Source organism: Colius striatus, chromosome 10 (genome assembly GCF_028858725.1).
Source record: "Colius striatus isolate bColStr4 chromosome 10, bColStr4.1.hap1, whole genome shotgun sequence".
Taxonomy (NCBI): Eukaryota; Metazoa; Chordata; class Aves; order Coliiformes; family Coliidae; genus Colius; species Colius striatus.
Genome location: NC_084768.1, coordinates 28998003 through 29025412, shown reverse-complemented (window position 1 = coordinate 29025412; position 27410 = coordinate 28998003). Strand labels below are relative to the sequence as shown.

The window sequence follows — 27410 nt, the reverse complement described above, 5'->3', positions numbered from 1 at the left end:
TGTGTTAAAACCATAACTTAAGAGCATTTTATTAGAAACAAAGCAAAATGCATTTCATAATCCATCCACTGGCACAACGTATAAAATCTCTTAAATAACAACTTTCATATTAGTCACAAAATACAGCATGTTGTATAAAAATAGCTGTATGCACACTGCTAAAAGATAATGTAAAACTGCTCTGAAGAGGCCATGCAAAGACATTCAGCTCTGACCTTTCCATTTCCAAGCCCTTGTTGGATCTGCCACTTTATTCCTTCTCGTTCTGCTCGGGAAGGGGGTCTGTGCCGGTACTGGGGGCCTCCTCCTCCCCCTCTCCCCACAATGCCCTGGCAAAGGGTTTCAGAAGTGGCTGGCATGTTTAAGGTGCATCAAGCTGGGCATTCAGTGGCCCAATTTTCACAGCTTATGTTTCAGAAAGTGCTCAACATCTGTGTCCTTCTCCATGGACACCTCACCTTGGTCACTCAAAAGTCTTCAGCTTACCAGCCAGTATCCTTCTAAACGACTCCTGACCCCAGTGCATCACCATACTAAAACTGGAAGCAAGGATCTAGACAGTCAGCCTGAGATCACTGCAGGAGGCAGAAGGCAACAACTGCAGCACCATTTTTGTACAGAGGTACCTCTGTGTTTGATAATGCTCAATTACACCAGAACTCACTGAAGCCTGTCCATTCCTATTAAGAATTCCAGGTAACACACACAAAAGGACTTGGGGAAGTGTGAGTTTACAGAAAGGAAGGTATAACTGAGAATAGCATTAATATAGGGGAAAAAAACCCCACCCAGACACTAAATAAAAACTGTTACATAAACAGTCTGTTATAGGGTGGTTGCCAGACTTCAGAAGGTACCTGTCAGAAGGAGACTTACTGGATACAAAGAAAAGCCCCAATTAAAAAGAAAGAGATGATATGGAATACATTTCAGTTAAGAACAAAAATATCAGATAAAGAAATAACACACCCTCAGCTTTCATCCCACCTGCTGACACACAATCAACAGAACAAAAAAGACTCAGCCCTCTTCATCTCTAAAAGCCTGAGCAATCCTTGCACCTTTACACTACTTTAAGCCCAAGAGGGTAACGAAGACAGAGATCCACCCCGTCATCACTTTGGCTTCCTGAGTCTACACAAAGAGAGAAGAGCGCTGTGAGCTGAGAACAGTCCCTGCTGCTGACACTAGCAGCAGCACCTTGTGAGATGTGCCATCAGGGAGGGCAGCCATAGGCAGAGAGAGGCTTTGCTGGGCAAAGCAAGGAAGCAGTGGGGTTTTTTTCTGATGTTTTCAAGTTCCCATTTTAAAGCATGCTCTTCTAAGAGGAAAACGAGGAAAGCTTAGTGATTTATCAACTCAGTACAGCAGCAAACCCACCTCCTCCACTTTAAAAAGATCAGTTAAATTACCTTAATGCACCAAACCTGACAGGCAAAACACATTACCATAAAAAGCTGTCCCCTTAAAGTTACAAGTCACATCACGAGAGCAAGCTTCTAATCCAAGTGTCAGACGCAGAGAAGCTTTTATGGGTGCTGCAAATCCACCTAAGAACACGGGCTGATCTTGCCAATCCGTGGCAGGAAAGAAGTTGAAAAGGCTTTATGGGGAAGGGGCTGAAAGTCACTGGTTTTGGTGGCGTGGGTCATGGCTCTGCGCTTGGCCAGGCGGGACTTGGAGGGAGGAGAAAGCTTCATGGAGCACACGGCGCGGGCAACGGCCTCCTGCCCGGCACTCAGCTCGTTCTCGTGCTGAGACAGCTGCCGGTTCAGGGCTATAGCCTCAGCAGCAAAAAGGGTCAGGTCTTTTGTGCTACTGTTCCTTTTAAGGGAAAAGGAGAAAGCACAGTTACACCACACGCAGAGTTCCTTCACCTGCTTACCCTAGTTTCCAGGCAGGTTTCTTTCTCCTATCAAAGCATCGACACAGCAGTTAAGTGAGCAGTTACTAACAGTGCCTCTCCTCCTTGCAAGGAGCAGCAACACACAGCAAAAGCACACTTTGTTTGGAAACAGCCACAGTTCTAGTCCTTGTTCGGCCAAGGACTTCTGATGTAAACCCAGGAAGCCACCTGAGACACCACGCTTCATTTCTACAAGTGGATGTGCCCAAGGAGGGGGCAACGCTGTTGTCTTTCTTCAGAGAACTGCAGCCCCACTGTAACTGCACATCTGGCTTAAGGAAACACATCTCTGATGGAAGAACCATCTGGAATCACCAGTGGAAGCCATGGAAATCGAGAGATGTGTGACTCAGGCTCTCTGGCAAACAGAATCTGCCATCAACTCACCTGAAATGAAGCTTGCCCTGCTCACAGTTCAACCAATACTGTGATTACCACCAACTACAATGGAAGTCTGATCCGTGCCTATATGATCACTATTCACCCATCAGAAAGTAGTCTCTCTGGGTAACACCCACCTTCATGCCTTTCTCCCCCTCCTGGGCAGCAAACTGTCAAAGCCATCATTACTTCCTGCACCACAGGATTCCTCTCCAATGCCTTTCCCATGAACAAGCAAAATTGGATCATAAAGAAAAGTTCGAGCTTGAATATTTCTGATGTTCCTGACAGAATTAGTGCTGCATATTTATGAAATTCCACTCTCAACCAGGGATGTTATCACCTGCTTTGTCCCCCCCATTCTTTCAGTTACGATTCTTGGTCAAGTTTACAGACATTTAAAAAACATATATTACCTTTGAAGAACTTGAGGGGTAGGTAATCCCCTTTCAGGAGCCTGCTAGAAGAAGCAGATGAGAGAAGTTAGTCACACATTAGCAAATGGGAACCAAGCTTTCCCAAGAGACAGTGATAAAAACCAGAAGACTCCCCCAGATCTTTACAACTAACAGATATTGCATATAAACTCCCAGTGATTTGGTTTATAGATCACTGTTGGTTTGCAATTCATGTTTCAATTCCATCATCCCTCACAAGAAGACATCAGTTTGCAGGTATAAGACTAAAGCTGTGGAAGCTCTCCAGAGGGTCTATCCCTTCTTTCGTAAGCTGAGAACTAAAGCTAAAAGAGGACACTGCTGGTATCTACCTGAATTCTGCATTACTGTATTGAAGAGTAACACAATCATTCATGTACTGCACTGTTTAGTATTCACAAGAAAGCCATTTAAAAATTCATAAAGCAATAATTACAAAAACCAAACAACAACAACAAATGCTTAAAGCTTGACAGATTCATCCAAATATTTACCACACACAGCTCCAGAAAGAATAAAGCCACTGTGCACATTTAACTAATCAAGATAAGAGCACTAACACTCTCAATGACTCTGTTATAAAACATGCAGAGACAGGGAATAGCTTGTTTGTCACTTTGGAAGAAGAGTAACCTTTAAAAAAATATATATAAAGGTGGATACATACTCCTTGAACCCACGAATGTTGCAAAACTTGAGCAGCACTAAGTCGTTCTTTGGCGTCACAAACCAGCAACTTTGAGATGAGATCTTTGGCCTCAGAGGATATATGTGACCAGTCCTTGTCAGGAAATTCATACTTGCCTTCCTGAATGCTCTCAAAAAGCTTGTTCTAGTAAAGGAAAATTGCTTTCATTTAAATAGCAACTAGAGTGCAACCAGAAGACTTCTCAAGTGGTATTCTTCTCCCTCAATTTTAAGCCCTTAATGTGGTAGGTGACAACTGAAACCATCCAGGCTCCTTACAGAGTGAATGGAGAGTGACAGGCAGCTCCACTGAATGATTCTGTGGACATGATACACTGTCTCCTGAAAACACCTTCCCTCACCATCCCCTCACCCATAATAGGGCAGTCAACATACTCAGCTTTGAGAAAGACTCTCCTGGGGCTCAACTTTTATCTGAGAAAATGTGGTGACCACCATAAACCAGCTCAAGAACTACAGACGGATTTGTGGGGTAGGGGAGCAGATGAGAGGAAGCTTTGAGATCTCCCATCAGGAAGAAAAAGAAGCAGTTGCCAAACTCTAATTTGGAAAGAAGTATCATCACTCAACTTTTTTATCACCACCCTCACTTCCCAGCGACAGCTTATCCTCCTAGATAACTGGTTGGGTTACAGACACAGCTCTTCATTGCTGGCATCGTGGCAAGTCTTACACCCTAAATTCACAGGGCAAACTACACCCTTCCACATAGGCTCAGCACATGTGCACTCACCTGGCAAACTCTGCAGACTTCTCCTCTGTCCCAGCCACAGTCTGTGCCACAGTTGCCCACAAAAGGGGGGTAACCACTGAGCATGATGTACAGAATCACTCCCAGGCTCCACAGATCACACCGCTTGTCATAGAACGTGGCCTCCTCCGTGAAGACTTCAACAACTTCAGGTGCCATGTACTCTGCAGACCCACACTGGGAAACCAAATTCAAGCAAGTTTTCAAAGGAAGAGTCAAACCAAAACAGGACTCAGGTTTATCACTCTCCTCTTTTTATAGTAGGCAGCTTGGTCTAACAGCAGAATGAGCCACCAGGGACTACTGAAGCTTATTACTGGCTTTCACTGCAGGTCTCATTTTGTTAAACCAATTGACAACTGCTGCATCCCTCAAAGGTTAAACAGAATTGCCAAGAGCTTTGAGACATTTTGTGAGCATACTGCACAGAAAGAAATAACACATTTCAGGTGTTAGGGCTACAGAGACACAAGAGGAGACAAAAGAGTTCCTGCTGCTTAGCAGACTCATAAGCAGTTCTGTATTTCAGGTTTTTAAATCTTATCCATTAGTTGTTTACTTTCTGAAAAGCCTGGTAAGTATGTCATGGGAGATTATTTCTATAACAGACACCTGCAAAACTGTCAGATTTTTCTTTCACAGTAATGTCAAAAGCATATCACTGTAGTTTTTCAAACTAACGTGTATTATAAAGCCACACACTGATTACAGAGCTTGCATTGGCTTTAGCTCATGGATCTTAGCTACAGAGCCCAAATATGGGGAAATGAACAGAAAACTAAGGTTCAAACTCAGTCCATAAGCACACAAAAAACCTTCACAAATAGCTCCCTCGTTTGATGGAGTAAGTGCTGAACAGGATCAGTGTATCACTTTCTGGCCAACCAGAGAATTAACCTCTGCTTTTGTACATTTGTCCTATGACTGGGAAACCAAGACAATATTTATCACTCATACACCAGTTAAATGAACTACCCACCACTGGGTGTAGTGGCAGTAAGGCCTTTGGAAGCTCTCTGCTGGAGAGAAGACAAGTTGTTTCATGGTAGAAGAGCACAAGCACGAAGCCACGGTGGGTGTCTTACCGGCGTCGTTAGCTCAGGAGTCGTTATGGGAGTACAGGCACTGTTGAGCTTCACCCCACTACCAAGATCAAAGTCACAGATTTTTACTGGTGATACCTAAGAACAAGGACAAAACAGTATGAGGTCTGGAAGACTGTGACTAATGCAATATATAGGAATATAGCATCATGTGAAGAAGCTTCAGGAGACGTCAGAAGTTGCTCTAGCAGCAGGACTAGTGACATCCAGTCTCTTACAGTTAAACTCCACTCCTTGCATTCCCCTCCTCTTGCCCCAGTTGTTCCCACACCACCAGCATCTCACCCTGTTACATTCATTTTTCATTTGGCTTGGCAAGTGCCAGTGCACACTGGGGCAGTTTAGGAACTGTGTGTTAATGAGACCAGCTGGCCTATAAATGTTGTTTGTCCATCTGGGTACTGCCTCAGAAGAGATGAGGTGCTAAACTGTAATTGCCATGCCCTCTCTAACAAGAGCTGGCTTTTTATCTCTTAGCCAGATGCTCACATTTTTACAGCTCAAAGAAGAATTTAGTCTCATTCAAGCTTCAGCTCTGTTAACATTTTAGTTAAATTTCACTTATAGGTTCAAAAGTTTTCAAGAAGAGACAGAACTGGTTTTGGACACCAAATTAAAAAACCTTCAGAAGTTTGAGAGAAGAGAAACACCTTTTCTGGAGATTCACAGAGGATGTTTTCAGGCTTCAGGTCCCTGTGAGCAATACCTAAACAAGAGTACAAATGTTCATTAGAGAAGATACTCTCCCCATTTTATTTCTCATTACTTCTCCTTATTAGAAGGTAGTCTGGGAAACATTCTAGGCCTGACTTTGCTACACAACCTCCCTTAATGACACTGCAAATAACTTCATTGCAAAGCTTGTTTGTTAAAAGTCACTGTTGCATCCTGCCATAACTTTATCAACCTTAAATGTACATGAGAGGCAGTCAAGCATATAAGAACCTGCTAACACTGGAACTTTCTGGCTTAGCCCAAATTAATTATGTTAATTAAGTACAGTTTAAGATGATGGACCTGTAGGAAAGTTTATTTGTGTACACAGTTTAGTCAAAAGGCTTCTGTGCCTTCTGCAGTGAGGCCCTTCTTTCCAGATGGATCAAGAGGTGGTTTGCTGAACTCCCACCAGCACAGGCAATACCCATGACACTCTCACCAAAGAGAACTGCGAGTTCCCAGATGAAAATATCATCCTTTTGATGGTGAGGTACATACTCACTGGTGAAGCAAAAGAAAATTAAAGGGTTTTGTTAGAGACACGGAAGGAAAGGCTAAAGGAGAACAACCAAAGGGCTTCTTTGTTCATTCAACTGCTGTCAGAGTAGTCAAATCCAACAGGGAAACACAGACTTGTCTATCCATGCAATTCACATGCAAAGGTAGTTCTGCACTGGCAAAGCAGTTCCTCAAACGCTCAAACATATGGTTTCTGGAAGTTCTCAATTTAATATGATCAAATGCAATGGGAAGGCAGAAAACAAGAACCAAAATGAAATCAAATGAGCAACTTGGCTGCAATTTAACTGTGCTCTAGCCTTGCTTAAAAAAATTACACTTGATACTACTTCATACTTGATACTGCTTCAGAGCATGACAAAGAAAATACCCCACCAAATTCCAGGTAAGAGGGTTTCTAATGTGTTTTCTTCAGCACAGTCCCCAAGACATGACCTAAAATAGGGCACTAACAGCACAGCACTGATATAAAGGAACTGGAGCTTTCCTAATGCTGCAGCTCACATTGCTTATGCATGGCAGACAGCATAATGAATCCATCAAGATGGCCTGTGCTGACATTTGCAGCGAGGCTGACAAAACTCCCAGCAGTTGGCTTGGCTTGCCATGTGAAACCCAACAGCTCTTTTTTGTATTATTGTTTGAATTTGGATTCCTGACTATGTAACATTTTATTTTGCAGTGCTGAACAAAAATCCACAACTGCCTTTAAACCCTCCTCCAGTGGATTATTAGCAATAAGGCACACATATCCCAGGTGGGTGTAAGGCAGTATTATCATCCAGCTGAGTTTTAAACTACTCCTGGCAAAAGAATTAGTTGTCCTCATTCAGTTTTTTTTTAAAGCATCTAGCTGTAACACTTCACCATTAAGCTGGGCAATAAAACTGCTTTAATTTCCTGTTTACTTTAATGTACTGTATGCTACTTACTAATTATTTTAATGTCACACAGAAGAACCATAAAGAGAAGAATAAAATGAAAGGGAGTGTTGATGTAGCTGATTCTTGCAAGCCACATTCCTACTGTACCGACTCACAGAAAACGACAAGAAAGCAGATTGCTGCTGCAAAGCCATTTTAATGAATCACTCCTCTCTTGGTTGGGGAAAGGGGAATTAAAACTGAAAGCTGAGAGAAAACTACAGGAAGACATTAGCTGAGTAGATGCTAAACTTTCTTGAGCAGTGTTCCTAGGCTTTTAGCTGGTAAGCAACCTACTATAGCCCTAGCACATCATGTAAGCATTTCTCCATGTTTAACCTAAGTCTCCTTCTCTTTATTTGCCCCATATCTCAAAGACATAATCTTCTAAACACAGAGTACATTCTCAGCAGCTTTGAAAGCTGAGTTATCACATAGATGAGCTAGGAAGACTACAAAAAATCTGAACCCTAACAAAGTTTGATTCCACATTCCACAAGCAGTCCTGTGACTTGCAAGTAAAGCCTACAATTAAACATTTCTTCAACTGGAGCCTATACTAAACAACTTGGACAGCAAACATGGGTCTGCTGAGATCTATCTAGCTCATCAGAATGGCAAAACAAATGGAGAAAAATACATTATCAAAATAACCAGCCAATAAACGTGGCTTTCAATGACATGCCACTCAGAGGCAGTCACTGTAACATTAACTGAAGCTGCTTACTCTGTGCAAGACCAGATGATCATGACCTAGGAAAGACTTTTTAAAGTATCCATCACATCAACACAAACATATACTCTGGGATGAGCATAATGCAACACAAGATATTTTGAAATGCAGCAAAAGTGGTCCCAAGTAGAAAATACAACAGGAAAACATTTTAACTTAAAAGCAGCTCTCTACGAACAGAACTGCTTTTAGACCTGTGCAAATCCCAAACGAAAAGAGGACACCTTCAAACAAGGTCTAGAGTTCACTTGAAAGGTTTCTCAACTGAGCAGTGAGGGTCTGAATGTGGAAACCAAACACTACTAGGTCTTGTAACCAGCAGAAATTCTGGGTAAATACAGAAAAGCATTTCTGTAGACTTGAAAGAGCACGAAATTAAAAAGACTATTAGCTCCCTTTTGAGGAACCTGTTTATGGTGGCTTAGAACAAGCAACAACAACACACAAACAGAATCAACCCTCATGTTAACTCTCCCTGGATGCCAACTTAACTTTCTTCTCCAAAAGGCTACACTGTCTTGAGGCAGTTCATTACTTAAACCACTACATTATGGAAATAATATTATAGAGGAAAACAGCACCAGTCATCTGCCACTGCTGTAAACAGAAATGGTAGCAAAGGCTAGTAGACTTTGTAAGTCAGTAAGTAGCAGACTACTCACAGATAAAGTGTGCTCCATAACCTAAGCATAAAATAGCAACTAGTAAAGATGGAGACAGCCTTCCCTTACCTTTTGTATGAAGAAAATCCAGAGCAGAGGCGATATCTCTCACCACTTTGCTAGCTTCTCGTTCATTGAAGTGCTTCCGTTTCTGTATATGGTCCAGGATGGAACCTGTCAGAGTAAGAGGTGAAAGGGAAAACCCTTCAGTCTGAGTGCTGCCTGAGCTGAGAACAGGCTTTGTCAGTACAAGGAGAAAAATGCAAGACTGCTAGTCTGCTCTAAAGGGAGAGCTGATCTCAGTGTGAATAGGGCCAGAAGTAATTTAGAGAAGTTATTTGCAACTAACACTCTGTCCTAGTATGTTTCCATGGTAGAAACTGAAAGGTCACAATCCCATGTTTTTATATGAAAAGAGCCTCAGAAAATAAGGACAAGCCAGTGCCAACTATCAGGAACCCATAACTTCCTTCCTCATATTTTATAGCAGCCTTTCACAGCAGGCAACTTCCTTTTCACAAACAGGTCGGTGACTAAGAAGAAAAAGGTACAACTGAGCACCTTCAATACTCAAGCATGCTGGAACATAATTTTCAAACACTGCAGCCCTCTAGTTTAAGCACAGCATGAGAGGCAATCACTTCTTACCAAGCAAGCATATGACTGGGCTTTCTACACATTGCAAGTCTTGCTAATAGTAACTCCAGCACCAGCCCTTCAGCAAAACCCACTCTCCCCCAGGCCACAGCTGGCCATATGGACTCAAACTAACTCTCCTCATTTTGTATAACATGACAATTGAAACCCTGCATGGAAAATATCCACCTCTTTTTGTCTCAACACAATCACATGTTTCAAGGTGAGGCTCCTTACGCTGACTTCCAGCAAAAACTACCCAGTGACATGAAATCTGACAGGATGTATCTCAAATAGGAACATACTGAAGGACTGGTAGCTTGCAGGCAGAGCTCCATTGGTATCCTTTTGATAAAGGATCCAGGGAGGTTTGATTCCCTGTCTCACACAAATTCCATCAATCTTCTCAAGAGATTATAAAATGTCTTTAAGATAAACAACTCAATGTAGTCCACAGACATCCAAGCCCACTAAATAGCCTTACTACTGCCTTCCATTTTCCTACTTGGAGAGGTATATTTATAAAAGCAATCAGGCAGAGGAATTCAAGAACTGTCATCTGTTATTAGCCCCTAAGACAGTAAACATTGTCTCTCTCAGGTGATTTCATTTTTATCCTCTAGTTCTAGATGTGGAAGGAAACCTCCCATTCTCCACTGTGGTAATTCTTATTTCATCAATGCTGCTGCCACTTCTCCACAGTGAGGATTCAGAGAGGAAACAGGAAAGGCAGTCAAATAGAAGAAAGATGGACAAAAGACTCTTTGGATATGCTTTGATATGACAAAAGACTGCAGATATGCAGATAGGTGGAGGGAGGCTGCTTTAGACCAGGTCTATTCAAAATAGAGGTTTCCCTTGCTGAAAACACTTTCCAGGTTGCTACAAATTTACTGAAGTGCACAGAATTCAAAGGGTTTTTCCTGGTACAGTTGTTCTTTCCACCTTTAAAAAGTAATAACAGTTCTCAAATGTTTGCATCCCTTTAGAAAAGACCCCAGACTTTGTAGGAAATAATAACAAGCCACCTGAAGTGCTCATTTCCCTCAGCAGGTTTATTTCAAATTACCCTTCTGAACAGACATGATGTTCCAAACTCTCTCAGATAAGAATTATATCAATATCAATGAAAACATACTCTGCACACTTTATATTCAGCCCACATAGAGGAATCCCACAAACAGAAAGAATAGCAGGGAACTCATGCCACACTTGTTACCACCTCCTCAGTATTCAGAGAGAAAGCATCATGTAGCACCTCTCAGAATGCATTTCAGAGGCAAAAAAAAAGGAGAAAAGGACTCTTAAATCATGCAAGTTCAATATAATAAGCCAAATTTTAACACTTTCAGTTACTGCCAGAGACATTGAACAGCTTCTGCATATAACAGTGAAGTGAACACTGCTGAAATGGGAGTAGAGCTCCTTCAGTTACCACAGCCAGAGGAAGATAAAGCTGAAAATGGAAAGCCCAAGTTATATCCCCATGTTGTAGGTAACATCAGTCTCCAAGACTGGAGTTACTAAAATAAGGTTTGCATTGAAGATTAATGTTCTCATTCTTGCCAGCCATGTTGCTTTCATCAGGATCTGTAGTGCATCAGAAGCTGGTCTGACTCCTAACTCCCACTCTTTCTTCCTTCAAGCCTATATACCCAACACCTCAAATGCTGGAAGTTTTCAAAGAGAAAACTAGCCTCAGCCCCAGTTAACCAATGTTAAAATAGCAGCTCAGAGAGGGAAGAAGGTGTAGCATTATTATCCTTTCAGCATTCTCATGCAGGTACACTGAAAAAGTCTCAGAGTCAAAGGAGAGGGTTAAGTAATGGAGGAATATAGAGATGGGAAAATAGATAAATGCAGATTTATCCCAGTCAAGCTGTATTACAACTAATTTGACAGAGCTGTCGGTGCATTAAGAGGAATACTGTTAGAGGAAAACACAATGAAATGATGCAGTAATATTAAGGGAAGGTATACAAAAGCTTTTATTCAAGGGGAAAAATATAATGTCCTTCTCTTTTTGAGATGTTCTGAACCTATACTGAAAGGATTTGCACTTCTTGCACATATGGTTTGCTACTGAAAACCTTGACCAGTGTGACAACAAATGATGTTCTATGAACAGGAGTAAACCACTTCAGAAACTGTTTTTCTTCCAAGGGTGAGCTGTGCTTTTAAGTCAGGGCTTTGTACAGCCATACAATTAATGGATACTGAATTCATGCTCAACACAGGAAAATGTGAGAAAAGCCACTGAGTGCTCGGTGCAGCCTTCTCATTCCCCAGGGGAGTGTGCAGTCACCACACAAGCACACTTGGCTGGTCCTCAAACAGCCACAAGCAGACTGCTTCACAACCACAGCAACCCAAGACAGAAGGAAGATGTTTTTCATAACAGTGCTCCATGAGCGGTAGGAAATAAAGTCAAGAGAAAATGCTACCAGAGTGTATACATAGATGCTCTACTAAGATCATGCATACTACCTGCCATACTGTGTGCCACTCCTTGCCTGAAGCTACTGTGACCTACTACTTGTATTCCAAAGCTTCCACTTCCATAGAGCTGACAGTTCCTTTGCTTAACTACAGAATGAGTTCACAAACGTCTGACCAGACCCATCAATATTCAAGAATGGCCATACTTCAAGCTTTGTATTTATTTCCTCTACTTCTTTGTCTTTAAATTCTCAAGCATTTAAAAGAATATCTGCTTTAAAACACTGAGACAACAGAACCAAGTCGATTCCACAAACAAAGGCACAATTACTGCATGGTACCTCCTCGCAGCTTCTCAAAGACAAGGTAGTATCTCGTGTCATCTTCAAAAAACTCTATTAACTCCAAAATGTTCCTTAAAAAAAAACAAAAAAGAGGAGAAATAGAAGAAACAGGCACAGAGTGTAATGAAGACTTTCAACATGGATAATTAGGAAATGCCAGAAGTAGTCAAAAGTAAAAGTTCTAATTAAACAAGTTGCTTTAGTTGCCCATGGCATTAAAACCAGATTTGCAGCTCACACTGAAACTGAAGTGGAGGAAACTGGCCAAACACCAAAATCAAACCAAAAACCATAATCTGATAAGATTCTGCTACTGCTCAAGTGACAGGAAGATAACTGGTAATAGGTTATATTTAATAATTTAGAACATTGCATTTATGCTGAAGGCAAGAACAACAGGAAGAAAAAAGAAGTATTAAACTGGCATTGTTTCTCTCTGGAAATCACAAGGCAGAACACAGAGGTCTCAAAGGAGGCAGGCATCTGTCAATGTGACAATAAATCCAGCACCTTAGTTGCCATTTTTAGACTAAGCCCTGTTTAGCAGGTGTGCAGTCTTTGCAGCACAAGACAAAATCCTCCGTGTTGCCTTGAGAATGTCAAACATGTAAATCAGACATGTCTATACTCATAGTACACACAAAATGCAAACTGTGCACGTGGCCATGAGAGCTTGAGGTTTGGCATCAGTTATGTACTGGAGGATCATATGGTCTTGATCATAAACAGAACAAAGATCTTACCTGCTTCTCCATCAGCACAACTTAACTCCATGAATTTGCTCATTCAAAACCCAACTTGTTAAGTGATATACTAGAAGTGTTTAAAAGGGCTTTGAGATAGGCTGCCCAACTGTAGTATGAACACATTCTAGATTAAGAGAGACATCTAAAGGAGAGGTTTTAGAATTAGCTTTAACTCAGGGCATGCTACCACCAGTTGCCTAGCTTTTCCCTCTTTTCCAGCCACACAAGTAGCAGCTTTAAAGTTGCTTCATCCTGTGGCTATGTGATGTCAGCACACATCCAAATGACAACTAAATTAGCTCTTCAGTTCCAGTGCAAAAGCAGGAAGGCTGACACAAAGAGGAGGACAAAGCAGCCATTAAGGAAAGGAATGACAAGACTGTTCCTTTCAACAGCAGCTGGTATCAGGTCAGCTTTTGCCTATGGTGAAATCACAGAGGAGAGTGTCAAAATGTTAATTCCTCATTTGAACAAAAGCCATGCATCACTGCAGCACATTGAGGCTACACTGACCTTGTTGCTAATTGAGTGATGTGACTTTCAATTTAAAAGTATTTCCCTAAACTTCCCAATTAAAAGAAAGGGAAATTCTTATTTTGCATAGATCAAGTCTAAATTTCAACTGGTTTGAAGGAGACTACTGCAAAGGTCCTGACTTAGTGACACATAAAAGGCTTAAAAAGATACTCCAGATACTTTACACATCCAGTGAACCACAAGGCTCTTGTACTTACTTGTTACCCTGACACTGGTACAGCGTTTCTATCTCCCGGAAAACCCGACTCCGACTATGCCCAGCATTTTTTTCAATGATCTGTGGAAAGAGAGCTGATGTTTGAAAAAACACTGAAGGAACTGCCACATGGCTCTGAAATTAGGTAACTGATTTGAAGTTTCACTCTCAGGCATGCATGTCAGAGAAGAATACTCCACCTTTGTTCATCTAATTTCTCACATATCAGTTATTTACAATGTCAGCGAAGCTCTGGAGGGCATTCAAAGGACAAGAGGAAGAAGAGGAAGAGAAGAAAGGAACTAAATCCACATGTTGCACAGTCACTGACCAGTTACACGCATTTTCTTGCATCATTTTAACACTGCAATGTGCAGGAAAGGATATCCTTGTGAGTGCTAACAACAATAGATTTGAGTCACATCACACGCTGAACAGTCAAAGAGATTTGTCATTACAGGCATTTAAGTAAAAGGTACTGAATTCACCTCAAAATGAGAGTTTGGTTCACAGTGCAAACTTCATGGAGACCCAACCAAAGGACCTAACATATTAAAGAAAACACACTCAGTCTCAGAGCCCTGAAACTGAAGATCATGGTGTCACTGCAAATACTATCACTATCTATATCCAGTAGCACTTTGTCATTTTTATAGCCAGAGTTCTCTGGTACAAAACGTTCAGCCACTCACCAGTACCACATAGGACCTGGGAGCTGATTTAATGTAGCAGCTTCTTGCAGACTTTCCACCTCGACAATTCCACCAAGTACACACAAAGCTATAGTCATTACAGGACTCGATTTCCCAAAGACCTTAAAATGTTGTGCCTATGGTTTTTGCAAAAGAAACAAGCATAAAGCTTTCCTATTACAATTTTTTGTGTTTAATTACAAACAGGGGACTCGGGATAACCACAAATCTGTGAGTCCTAATGCTTAATACAATGGTATTACAGGAGATTCACCCCTACCAAAAAATAAGAGACAGCTTTACACAAACTAATAGCAGTAACTGATGCTCTCTGCTGCTCTGAGTTCATTCTCAAGAGCCTGTATTATTTGGTAGGCCATGCTAGATCATGACTCAGCCTCTTCTTTCCAAAGAAGAGATAAAAACTGGTAGGGCTAAAATCAAATCAAACATGACAGGAAAGCTTGCCCTGAGATTTAACCACCATACAGTCACTTACTCTTTGTGAACTCTATCTGCAGCTGATATACCAGTTCACTCCAGAGGCATGAGATTTAAGATGACTGATACCTCAACAAAGTTGGCTCATCTCAAGCATCAAAAACATTCTGAAAGGTTTTGCTGTTACCCACTCTATTATGGGTTTTCATTGACTTACTAGAAGGGAGAAGACATGTTGCAGACAGAAGCGATGCTGCTTTTATTCTGTACTTACTTTTACTGCATATTCTTTCCCAGTTTGGAGGCTGACAGCACCCTGAACTTTGGCATATGCTCCCTCACCAAGCAGCTCAGCAGTCAGTTTGTACAAGTCTGTCAAAGAAATCCAGCAGAAAGGACACGTTAGCCAAAGCATTTCAGTGAAGAGCTTCAAGACAAGCTATTTATCTGATAAGCACCCCTCATGTGACAGCAACTCAAAAAGTTCCCTTGGTAATGAAGACAGAAAATAGATTTATGCAGTATTAAAGTAGATGTGCCAGCCTTAACTATGCTTCGTTTTCACAGCCTCCTTCAGGTTCCAGGAAAGTTTACAGTAGATTTCATTCCAGCACCAAAATTACAAGTTTCATATGAGAAACATTTTCTATCTCAGTCGTTGCTAGGTCCTCATCCACTTCCCCTGTTTTCATGTAAAGCTCAAAACCAATTTTTTCAGCTGGCAAACATTTCACTCCTTGATCAGAGACCACCCACCCAGATTTCACCCCTAAGAAAAAACCCCACAACACGTGCCAAAAGGCAATATTTTGCTAAGCAAACCAAGAAGAGCAAAAGGAACACAGACCATTACAACTAAAAGCTTAGAAGTTGCCACCAACCTTCAAACTTCCCAGGGACATGGTCTGTAGCTCTGGTTCTTTTTTTCTTTTTCCTTTTCCCACTGTCTGCTATGGGGAGAGGCTGACTGCTGACCATCTGTGTGGCAAAACATAAAGGTGTCTTTAACACACAATCAATTGCTTTACTTCAGGAGAAAATGAACATGCTCTGGTGTCTTTATGTTCTTAAGCTATCCAAAAGTTTCTCCCCTTATCTTCATCACAGGCTGCCATCACTCTGTGGGTTGCCATCTATCTCTCAAACATCAGAGGAAACCTAAAAGGATGATTTGGGTGCTAATAAGCAGCTCTGGGAAAGTTTGATAAACAAATGTAAAACAAGAATATGGATGCATCTATACTGAATCCTTCTCTCACAGCACAGTACAGCAAAGCACAGGAATGTCAACAGCCACCATGAGCTACCCACAACAGAAAGCATACCCTGATGCAAGACAGGACGTAGAGCCCTCACAAAGGTGCTACTTTGAGCTGTTCTACTGTTTTACAAGTACATTTTTTTCAAGTTAGCCTAAGAAAATGAGCTTCCAAAATAGAAGAGCAATTCAAAACATCTGGTGAAACAAAGCAACCACAGGAGTTCGGAGGTCAAAGGGGCAATCTAGGTCAGTTAATGCTGCCAAAAGGCCAGAAGAAAACATTTCTCAGAACCATGATGTGTCTTTCTAAACCACAGATCAGTAGATAACTTATGCTCCAAAACAAGCAGTGTTTATGACATTTAGGTGTTTTTTCTTGCATTACTAGCTGCAGATATTACAGGAGCTTAGTCAAAGCCAACAATCCACTGACACAAAGTAATACAGCAGAAAAACTAAGAACATATTCATATTCTTATGGAAAGCCTAAATAGAAACATTGCCATGTGCTTTCTCTGCCAGAGGCTGCTTCATCCAACTAACCTATCTCTAAAAAGGTTAAATGATTCCACACTAGACTCACATGAGCACTTCTCCAAAACACCAGTCACATCCTGCCAAGTTGGCCCTAACAGATAAAAAAACAAAAAGGCTCTAAGTTTCCAAGGCAGTAGCAAAGGACTGCTAAGACATTTTAGTCAGGAAGACTTCTAAATAAGTTCAGAATTAAAGAACTTGTACTACAGAATAAACTAAATGCCTAGAAATAGAGTCATTATGAGAACACTGGTAATGAAAGAAGAACAAGCCCTCAAAACAACAGGAAGTTTTCTGGCATATGAACTGCATTTTTTCTGCCTTTCACTGTTTCTAAAGTTCTCTTAAAACACAGGATAAGCTCAGAGGCAGAAAAATATTACACAGCAATCTACCAATACACAAAACACTTTGCTTTGCTGTATTTTTCTTGTCAATATCTGTCTGTAATAGGTACTGTGTCACTGAGAACTCCCCTTGTTGTTGGAAAATTTAAGACAAGTGCAATTTTGAAAGCCCTTTCCCTTTAACAACTTACTGAAACACTTAAAAATGTTACCACTCAAAGCCTCAAGGCGACAGTAAATCTTCATTCTCAAGTCCAAAGCAGAATGTGTTAAGAAATCATCAGGATGGATGGCATATGCAAGTTCTCAAATATAGTAAGGAATGTAACAGCATACATTTTATCAACTTCAGAATGAACAGTTTCTTGTTACTCAAACTGACATACATAGTTTCAAACTTTAGCACCAAGAGAGGGTTAGCCTTTGACAGCAAGTTCCAGCTCTCCCCAATTTCAATTCAGCCTGCAGTAGAAGCAATTCAGACATAGGATCAAAATGACACACATGAAGCTGCTCAGAGGGAGAGAGGTATTCTGCTTGAAGGTGTCAAGTGAGTCACTTTAATGATCTGACTTTCTGCAAGTAGCAAATCATACCTAGACAGGTTCTATTCCATTTCAAATGTTACACTCTTCCAGAGCTTGTCACAGACTAAAAATTAGCAAAAAGACAGGAGGTGAATCCTGCATCTGAGCACTGCTGACATTTCTTCACAACCATCTCCTGTTGGCTGTAATATTTACACTCTAGTGTTTAATAACTCACTGCATTATTTCAATTCCCTTTAGTCTGACTCAATTCCTAAATTGCAGAGAACTGTTTCCTTGAAACCAGAAAGTTCATGAGTCATGTATCCACAAATCAAATTACTGAAAAGCTCATGTTTTCATCCTATAGTCTTGACCAAATCTGCTATCAGACAGGAATGAAATGTTTGCTATGTTAGATTCTTATTACCCTTCTGCTCTACTATTTCACATAATTGTGTAGCTTAGTTCTGACAACACAACAGTTCCTTTAAAGGTACCACAGCTTCATTCTCATGACTTACTTGGTTATAATGAAACAGGACTTAAGTAACAGCTGGTAGGGTAAGAAAATGTCTTTAGCCCAGCCAAATGTGTTAAAGGTTTCTCAAACTTTCAAAGAAATGCTTGTGTTTCTATTATCACATATCAAAGAGTTTCTGATGACACTTAATGACAGTGTGCCTCAACCATCCAAGCAATGCTGAGGTGTGTGCAGACTGCAGAACTACGTCTGGTGACAGGGACACTGTGGGCTCTAAAGAAGTTCACTCTGCCAGACAGAAAGATCAGAGACTGGATGAACTGCTCTGGAGGGCAGCAGCCCACAGACACATCAGGTCTAAGACAAACATCTAACTTATCATTTTAAGGTCATTTTACAATGCAGCCCAAAGCGTTGATGCCCTGCTTCCACCAAACCAATCTGTCCACCCACTTTATAATCTACTCTGGCTGAGTGCAGGGAGGTGGGAGTAGAGCACTGCTGTTCAGAGCAGACAAGCCAAATCTTTTATCAAAGAGCACTTCTTACACCCTTCTAGACCATAACAGTCAGATTGTTTTCCAGGAACTGCTGTCTGACTAGTAGTTTGACAAAAGCTGAAGAAATAGGGAACAGTTTGATCTGTCTTCTTTTTCCAGTCAGATTAAGATTACTGCTCACAGGATAACATAGCCCAGCAACATCCATATTGCAAGTAAAAAGAGCAAGTTTCTGTCTCAGCTGCAGTTTTGTGAAGTCCTGTACTTTATTATCATGGCTGTCATTTGGTGATGAGGCAGTTATATGCATTATTCTGAGCTTGTGTGGGAGGGTATAGTTACAGCCTTTCCCCTTTGCTATTGTGGCCTCTACAACTGTCTTCAAAAGGATGAACAAAAGCACTTACCATAAAGAAGACTTGCAAACAATGCCAAGCAAAGAAGAAAAGCAACAATTACTACAGGTTTCACTTCATCCAGATAAAAATTACCTTTCCTCTGCCTTCCTAACACTCCATATACAGACATGCCAGAATCCACTACCCAGATATAACCCCCCCATCATTCTAATCTGCTTCCCAAAGGAAGGAAGAGTGTATTTAGAAAACAAGCACACACATGCACAGGAAGCACTTGGAGAACACAATACAGATGCCTTTTTCTGTTAGGAAGATGATACCTTGTTTATGTGTTTGAATTCAACAGAAGAAAGCAGTTTAAGCAGAGAGTCCAGGTACCACTCCCTGTTTCAAAACTGCGTCTTGCTTGAGTCGGGATGATCTGCAGCTGAAAAGGAACAGAGTCACATTTACACTCAGACATCGCATAAACATTGCTATATACATTTGAGTAGTGCCCAGAGATTGCAAGAACCTGTTGTGCCAGGCTTCATGGGAGCACACAGCAAGAGCACACCTCTGCATCAAAGACCATACAACTCTTAAATACAGAAGGAAAATATGTTCTTTCCAGTACTGCAGTCATTTCAACTGGAGAGGAGTCCCCCTCCTTACTGTCTTGCAAAAACAAAGCAGAGATCAATGGTGTTCATTAGTTCTTGCTGTTATACCATTAGAGGACCATAACAAGTTTAGATAGAAACTACAGAATTACTTTTAACAGACAAAAACTATCATCCTCCAAACCTAGATCACCACTCTGCCAAGACAGAGCACCACCACCACCACCACAGCCACAACAGAACCAAGCTAAAGCATATCTTGAAATTGGTCTTCAAGGCAGCCAAACACACTCAACAGACCAGAAGCATGAGAAAGCATTTTCCACAGCTGAAAATCTCCTGAGAACAGGTTCCACTACTACTGAATTCACTCCTAGCAAGCAGCAAACAAGGCAGTGATGTTCAGGTAACACCATCTGAAGAAAAATGAGGAGCCTGAAATAAAGCCACCTGTGGATTTACAGAGGATAGCCACAACCCAGAATTCAGTAGAGGAAACAAAGTGTGCTGGCACAGAATGTTTTCAGACAATTGAGGTAGTACTTGAATAACAAATAACAGAAATATTACAAAAGCAAAGGCTTTTGATTTGGACCAAATAAAAGCCCACTCAGGTCTCCCATGAGGCTTAAAATACTATTTTTGACTAACTAAGCAACAAAAGGCAGACCAGGCTGCACTTTCCAAACAGCATCCAACTTATCTGTTGATTTATGCTTATTGTCAAAGCCATTGTTTACTTGTTCAGACAGCTACCAACAGATTCAATCAAATAGGCAGGAGGCAAGTCTCTTGATTCCATGAGTATGACACACCTGAGGCTCTCAGACTTCAAATGTAAAGGTATGTGATCAAAGCTGAAGCAAAAACATAATCTTAAGCCACTCTAAAGTTTCAGACAAAGAAACAACACTTTTAGACAAAGAAACAAAGTGGAAAGAGACTTCAGTCTCATTTCCCTCCCAACTCAGTGGCTCACGTTGTTCTCGAACCCTCCCTTCTCCAGTCACATTTTGACTCCTGTCAATGTGACTCAGTGAAACAGGACTCACTCAGCAGGCGCTGGTTCTGACAAAACCTGTCAGTTGCAGGAAGCTCAAAATAATCACAGGTATCTTTATAAAGCAAATACAGAGTGATTAATTGTGTTTGTAATATTACAGATCAAGAGGAACACAACCTGAAGAGGAAGGATGCCAAATTACTTAGGACAGCCCTGTGTCAAATCCAGAGGCAAATTATTTTAACATTCATTCTGTACTGCATCAAGAATATTCATGTCAAACTGTAAGAAGCAAGTATTCTCACAGGTTATTTATCTTTACAGTACTTTGCCACAATTCATTCTTAGCTGTCAGAATTACCTTCTCATCCCACTTAGATGAGAACTTTTAGTACCCTTTAACTCATTAATCTGAATAATCAATGAAAAGGAACTGAAAAACATTCCAGTATCTTCCCAACAAAGTACAGGAGCATTAACATTTTAAAAACAACACTTAAAGGCAGGAAGCTCGAGCAATCTGATTTCAGGGAAGAGCAAGTCTGAGAAAAGTTATCAATTCTCCCTCACCACAGGCGTTACTGTAACACCTACACACAGTGTAACAGCTGACACCATCCATCTCAAATCCTTCACTCTGTAAAAAAGGTTGGAGCAGGCTTGTTCCCTATTTCTAGCCTTCTCTCTGCGATTCCTTTCTGTCACACTTTGTGAAGACCAGAGTCACCTTCTCTTCTGTGTGTGCATGTTGCAGAGTCTTAACTTTTCACATTCTCAGCTAGCCACTTCCATTGCAAACTAAGCACGGGGTTTCTGAGGTTCTGAGTCAAACCCTCCAGCAATGGGTGGATCTCACTTTGCAGGATAGTATATAAAGTTATTTCAAATAGATTCCTACACCCCAGTTTGTTAGTTCACTGTGATTACTACTGGGGAAGCAGGAAGAGCCTTGATGGAAGAGAGCACACAGCATTCTTTTCCCTCTCCTGTTGGGAGAAAACAGCATCTTTTAGCACACATGCTGTACACATGAGATCTGCTGAGGGCTGCCTATGTTTGCATAGGCACACATGCATTTATTGAAAATAAATAGTTATCATTCAGAACGACAACAAAAGAGTTATCATCCCCACTGGAAAGACAAAGGCAAACAAGACAACTGTGTTGATGCTGCTGTGAGTTAACAAGCAAGGATACCAAATTAGACTGCAAGTGGCTTAAAAACACACAGTAATCTTGTTAATTTCTTCTTGTAGGACAACACGTTTGTGAGGCAGCCACATGGATGAGAGGAAATAACAAGAGTGGGCTGACAAATAAATAGGAACAGTAAGCTGTGTTGGGAACTACAGGGCATACACACTGGTTACGGCACTGAAGACCATCTTCACTCCTTCCACATACAGCAGTACAGTCAAACTAGACATTTAATGCTGCTGACCACTGGAAACCAAGTCATATTTTAGAGTTTCCAAGAGTGCAGCAGGAACTTATCTGTAAAACTACTTTAAACTCCAGGTGACACATATTCTAAATGAGAAAAGTCCTTTCAATAGTACTTTGACTCAACTACTCAAAGCTTCTCTAACCCCTAGAGCACTTTTAAATTAAGCAGATGCACAAGGCAAGTAGGCTCTGAGGGGTACATACTAAAAAGTAAGCTGCTTACACTCTTCTACATCTGATGGCATCAACAGCTCTCAGAAGACTGTCTCTGCCAACTAACTCCTCTTACCTCATGCATCTTCCTTGCTAGCTTCCAAGTCTAAACCAAAGAGAAGAATTTCTAAGACATCCTTTTAATGTCATATAAATACAAGATAAATGTTTCCTGCTCTTACTCCACACCTCATAAATGATCAGATAATGACATTTGTCACTGGAAAAACAGTCACACAACATACTCCTATATTAGCAAGTAGCCTTATTTAGAGAGGTTAATTAAATGTGTTCTTGAAGTAAGACTGATTTTTCATCCCTTTCTCCTAGTCTGCACTCTCAGCTCTAAAATTAACAATCATTAAACTCCGCTGTGTTTTCACATTTGATGTCACAATTTGTACCAGTGTTTCAACATCTGTTACCAGGAAGGTATTTGCAAAGTGAGAGGAAATTCCTCACAGCAGCAAATACCTTTCTGGAAAGTGTTAGGGAGTACTGATACAGCATTCATACCATGAAATAACATCACGACAGACAGACAACTCTCAACGTCGAGAAACTTTCAAGTTTCCAAGACACCCAAATCTACTTTGCCTAGAAGGCTGCCAATACCAAAACCAATTACCTTTAGAACTGGAGTGGAAGAGGTTCAGCTCCACAAGTGTATTTTGCCTTGCTTCCATCCAGCACCTGGAAGGCATGAAGAAGAGCTCTGTACTGAAAAAAAGGCCAATGTTTAACTCTCGGAACTTAGCAGAATACATGCCAATCTTTCCAAGCTAATTTTAGGGCATATATTTATACAATAATGAGGCTTTAATAAGCACTGCCTCTCTCTCGCTGTCTCTGCGCTGCCTCACAAGGTCAGGCGGGTCAGGCTAACAGATACTACAAAGGTCAAGTACAGATTAGGTAGAGTCTTGGTGTTCCCAAGGGTTTGCAGGTCTCATCAGTTTATGAAAGATACAAGACCTGAAGGACTACCTGTGATCAAATCTAGGAACAGATTTGCCCGTTCTTCTTCCACTCCAGCAATATTCTTAACAGAAAGCAGCCATCACAGGAGTTTACAGACTTACCACTCTTTATTAAATAGCATACTATGTATGAAAGGTGTCGGTTTAAGCCTCCGGGGAACAAGCAATAGGAATCTCACACGTCTCTCGGAGCGGACCCCCAGCCCCGAAGCTCCGGCGGGCGGGCTGGAGGCATCTCGCCGTCCCTAACCACCGCCACCACCGCCACAAACCGGGGCTGCCGCGCTCAGGGCGTCCGAGCCTGTCTATTCAAGCCCCGTGCACTCGAGAGGCTTGGTCAAGCCCCGGCGATAAGACCCGCGCTTGCAACCGGGGGAACCCGGCAGTTCCCCAGGCTCTCGCAGGCACGAGCCCCCCATACACACACCTCCTCTCAGCTGAACGAGGCAGAGCCGGCGAGCAGCCGCATCTCGCCCAGTGCTAAGGGACCCGCTCACCCCGCGCCGCCTGCCCTCACCTTCATGGCGGCCGCCGCCGTCCCTCGGGGAGGCGGAGCGCGCATGCGCGCGGCACCGCCCCCGAGCCCGCCCCGCGGCGCGCAGCCGGCCCTTTGCGCATGCGCACAGCCGCGCGGCAGCGTGCCGCCTGGCCTGAGGGGCCGCGCCTCAGGCGCCGGGAAGGAGACGTTGTGGGGGGTTTCATTTCACTGCAGTCCTACTTAGGTATTTACTTCTGCCTCAGAGGGTGGTAATAGCGAGCAGATTGCAAAGTCAAGCAAGAAGGACTTAGACAAGATGCTAGGGCTGCTGCTTCCAGCACTGAGAGGACCTCAGCTGGATTCCTAAACAGGCCCCTTATGGCTTACAGAAGCAATTCGAGAACTGAAAGAAAACACGTCCTCAGAAATGAGCAGAGACACCAAAACATACAAGTTGAAGAATCCAGAAACTACAGATCCTCTTCATACCCCTGATGATTATTGTTCCTTGGGAGGGAGATGTTAAATGCATACCACCACTTGCTGAGTATGGAGCAGCCCTGTAGCAGCCAGCACCTGAACCCAGCTGTTGTGCAAGAGAAGCCCTGCAGTCCAGGGTTCCTGCAAAGTCCTCATCTTCCTTCAAGTTTTTCACCAACAGAGATGATTTGTGAGAAAAATGACAGATAAGCAGCAGTCATGGAGCTGCTGGACTCACGTAGGGTATCACCTGAAGGCTGGTGTTCCAGTTATCCTTGTTGCTGCTCAGGAACCTGTGGCTGGCTCCACGAGTTATCCAGCATGGATGAGAGAACAGTTGGGCGAGCTCAGGCATTGGAGAGATTCATGACCAGCAAGGAGTGACCACACAGGAAATGCTGTCACCTGGTACCTCAAAGCATCAAAGTAAGGTGCTTCATTGGAGCTGAGTGGATTGTGACCTTCAAGAGATTTATTTGCTTTTGTTTCCCTCACAGCCGCCTCTGCAGAAAGAGTCTGTCTCATGTACGAGATCTCGTTTGCTGTTGCCATGTTCTCCATCCATGCAGACAAGCAGCAGTCCCCCACACACCGCTGGCATTTCAGCTCTGACTCAGGATCTCTTTTGCAGCAGGGATCTGAATGCCATGCTGCTGCTTCGAGGTTTTCGTGACAGTTATGAATCACTTGTCCTCCCCTGACCTGCACCAGGGAACCTGGCCCATCAGGCTGTGCTAGCAGAGCCATCAGCCTCCAGAAGGTAAAAGCTGCACACACTCAAGAGAAGCACTCTTGCCTCTAGTTGTGAAACACTCTGCTAAAATCAGCCTCTTAGCCCACCTCCAAGAAAGCGATCAAAGAATGGCTCTGGTATTATTAACGCATCTCACCCATTTCTGATCCCAAATGGATTCATGGTCAGCTCCCAGCATGGACAGATTTTTAACCCTTGGAAGTAACAGCTTCTCCTTGTCTCCTTTTTCTCTCTTCCCAAGTCTTCTCTTACATTTTACAAGCCTTCACCGAGAGAGGAGGAATATCTCTGTCTAGATCATGTCATGGTTATTGTGAGCATTCCCCCTGGCCTGTTCAGCCTTACCCTGGGCAGGCTTCAACCCAGGAGCCTCCACTCAGACCAGCAAACCTCCCCAGTCCCCCATAGCCCAACCTCACAGGGCTGCCAGTCGGGCTGCTGCCAGGGTAGGTCAGCCTTGGCCCCTGGTTTCACTGCCTGAGCTCAAGCCCTCTCCAAGTCCTATCCCTATGGCACTGGGACAGGAGCCACTATGCTCCACGAAGCCCTTTTTTTTACCCCCATCCAAGGCTATTCCTAAATTCCCCAGTGTCTGCAACCATTGCATAGCACATCTGTCCCATGCCAGCCTCTGTCTGACCTGGTGACCAGGGCCATGGCCTTATGTTTGGTCCTGAAGGATAGGAAGGAAAATATTTCCTACAGAGAAGGAAAATGAAATCCCCACAGTAGCACATCTTGCCCTCATCAGGAGAACTCACCAATTTTGCAGAGACAAACAAGTCCCAGGCAAGCTGAGCAGATGAGTCATTTGGGGAGCTGAGGGTAACAAGAGTTATGTGCATAGTTAATGCACCCCAGGGTTCCTGCCTGCTTTTAAATAGAGCAGGGACTGCTTGTTGAAGCTCTGGGGATGTTGAAGCCTCAGAGGTACCCTTCAGCTTCCTGAAGGGGCAGAAGTTTGATACTTATCTCAGTGCTTTCTGCTTCATGAACACTTTTGTGCTCACACATTAAACTCTCTAGGCTGAGAAGCACACAGATGGAGGAGGATCAGGGGAATAGAGGAAGACAGAAAGACTTTTTCTGGCAGTGAATAATCTCCCTGTTTCCCCTTCTTATACTGCTCCCAGAGTTACTAAAGATGCAGTTGTCACAGCACAGTCATGAGCTTTGTTTTTTTGGGTAAACTAGATTAAAAGAGAAAGGGGGGGGGGGGAAAGGACCAAAACCAAAAGACCTTTGAAGGTATTTTTTGATTGCTGCTTGAGATGAGCCTGTGGGTTGATCTTTAAGAATCAGCCCTTTCTGTTCCACAGGAATCTATAGGAGCTCCATGCTATGGAGGAGGCAAACAGGACACTCCCAAAGCAAGAGGGCTGAAATCCCCAGGCATGAGCTTAAAAAATAAACAAAGCACACTCCTCCTTTGTAGCACATAGTGTGTAATTATGTGGTGGAACTCACTGCTGCAGGACAACTAGGGGATCAAAATATAACCAGAGTTCAGTGCACAGTCATTGTTTACATTGAGTCTTGTTAAACTGAGGATGGTCAGTGCTTCCTCACTGGGTATCTGTTCCCTGGCCACACCACCCCCTTGGGAGTTTTTTTTCTCTTGTCTAATTTGAATGTCCCAAGCCACAAATTGTGGCTGTTGGTCACTGTCTCATCATCCTCCACTGCTGAGAAGAGACTCTGTCATCTTTGTACCTTACCTTGAAGTAGCTGTAGGCTGCTATCCATTCTTCCCTTTAGACTCCACTGTTGAGACAGCTTCTCTCTAAGCCCCAGCCTTACCAACTCCCAGAGCATCCTGTGCACTGAGTCCAACAAGGCCTCACTCCTCAGGAAGGCAGAAGGCTCCCAGTAGAGCTGTTGTCACCTCCAACTCTGCCCCACACAGCAATTTGTGCCTGTGGTTCTGATTTATATCAATAGGCCAGGAGTGAAGTAGTAAAACTCACCACCATGTATTGCTGGGAAAACCCCTTCAGGTGAGATGCTGGTGAAAAGTCTGCAAGGGGAGGATGCAACTTCAGCCTGATGTCAAGTTGCTTTTGGAGATGCAAGCTGAGGTCTCAACGTGGCAGTGAGATCCATCAGTGCTACAACTCTCAGGGGAAATCCACTCCTCAGATTATCCTGGGTGCTTTTTTTATGATACCTGTCTTGCTGCAGATTCATTGAGGAAGAAAGAAGTACATCAGGCTTACTGACATTTCTTTAATTAGTAAAAGAACAAAAACATTTGGACTTTTACTGATCGTTTTACACAGGAAACGTTGGAATGATGTATCAGGTGTTTTCGTGTCCCTTTTGTTCTGGTTTATTTCCATGTAAAAATAGACATCTGGTACACAAGGTTTAAAGAAAAATAAAGATTCTCACAGCAAAGTGCTTTGAGCACTACAAATTCACTTGTGCACTTTCATGTTGGCCTAAATATTTACATTTTCTAGCCACATCCCCTCCCTACCCCAAAAATGGGCAAACCCTAGACTATAAATATCATCTGTGCCTGGTATATAAAGCTTTCCCAGAGAAAAGGCAGGAAATACAAACATA

General features: G+C 42.5%; 1 protein-coding gene across 9 annotated transcripts; it reads right to left on the bottom strand.

The window, feature by feature from the left end:
* MKNK1 (MAPK interacting serine/threonine kinase 1) lies at positions 1 to 23713 on the bottom strand. 9 transcript variants are annotated; one of them, XM_062003697.1, is made up of 14 exons: positions 23648 to 23713; positions 22779 to 22870; positions 19207 to 19313; positions 15753 to 15849; positions 15146 to 15243; positions 13740 to 13819; positions 12257 to 12330; positions 8910 to 9014; positions 5937 to 5992; positions 5269 to 5364; positions 4166 to 4360; positions 3392 to 3556; positions 2704 to 2747; positions 1 to 1824 (listed from the first exon to the last, which is right to left on the bottom strand). In XM_062003697.1, exons 4-14 carry the CDS (start codon positions 15847 to 15849, stop codon positions 1551 to 1553), a joined length of 1284 nt encoding a protein of 427 aa, XP_061859681.1. In that variant the 5' UTR covers positions 19207 to 19313; positions 22779 to 22870; positions 23648 to 23713; the 3' UTR covers positions 1 to 1550. The 9 variants fall into 9 exon arrangements, with proteins under 9 accessions (XP_061859681.1, XP_061859685.1, XP_061859683.1 ...); XM_062003701.1 differs by having other exon boundaries at positions 22779 to 22843; positions 23648 to 23672; XM_062003699.1 differs by having other exon boundaries at positions 22779 to 22865; positions 23648 to 23669.
* Positions 23714 to 27410: the final 3697 nt, after the last annotated feature.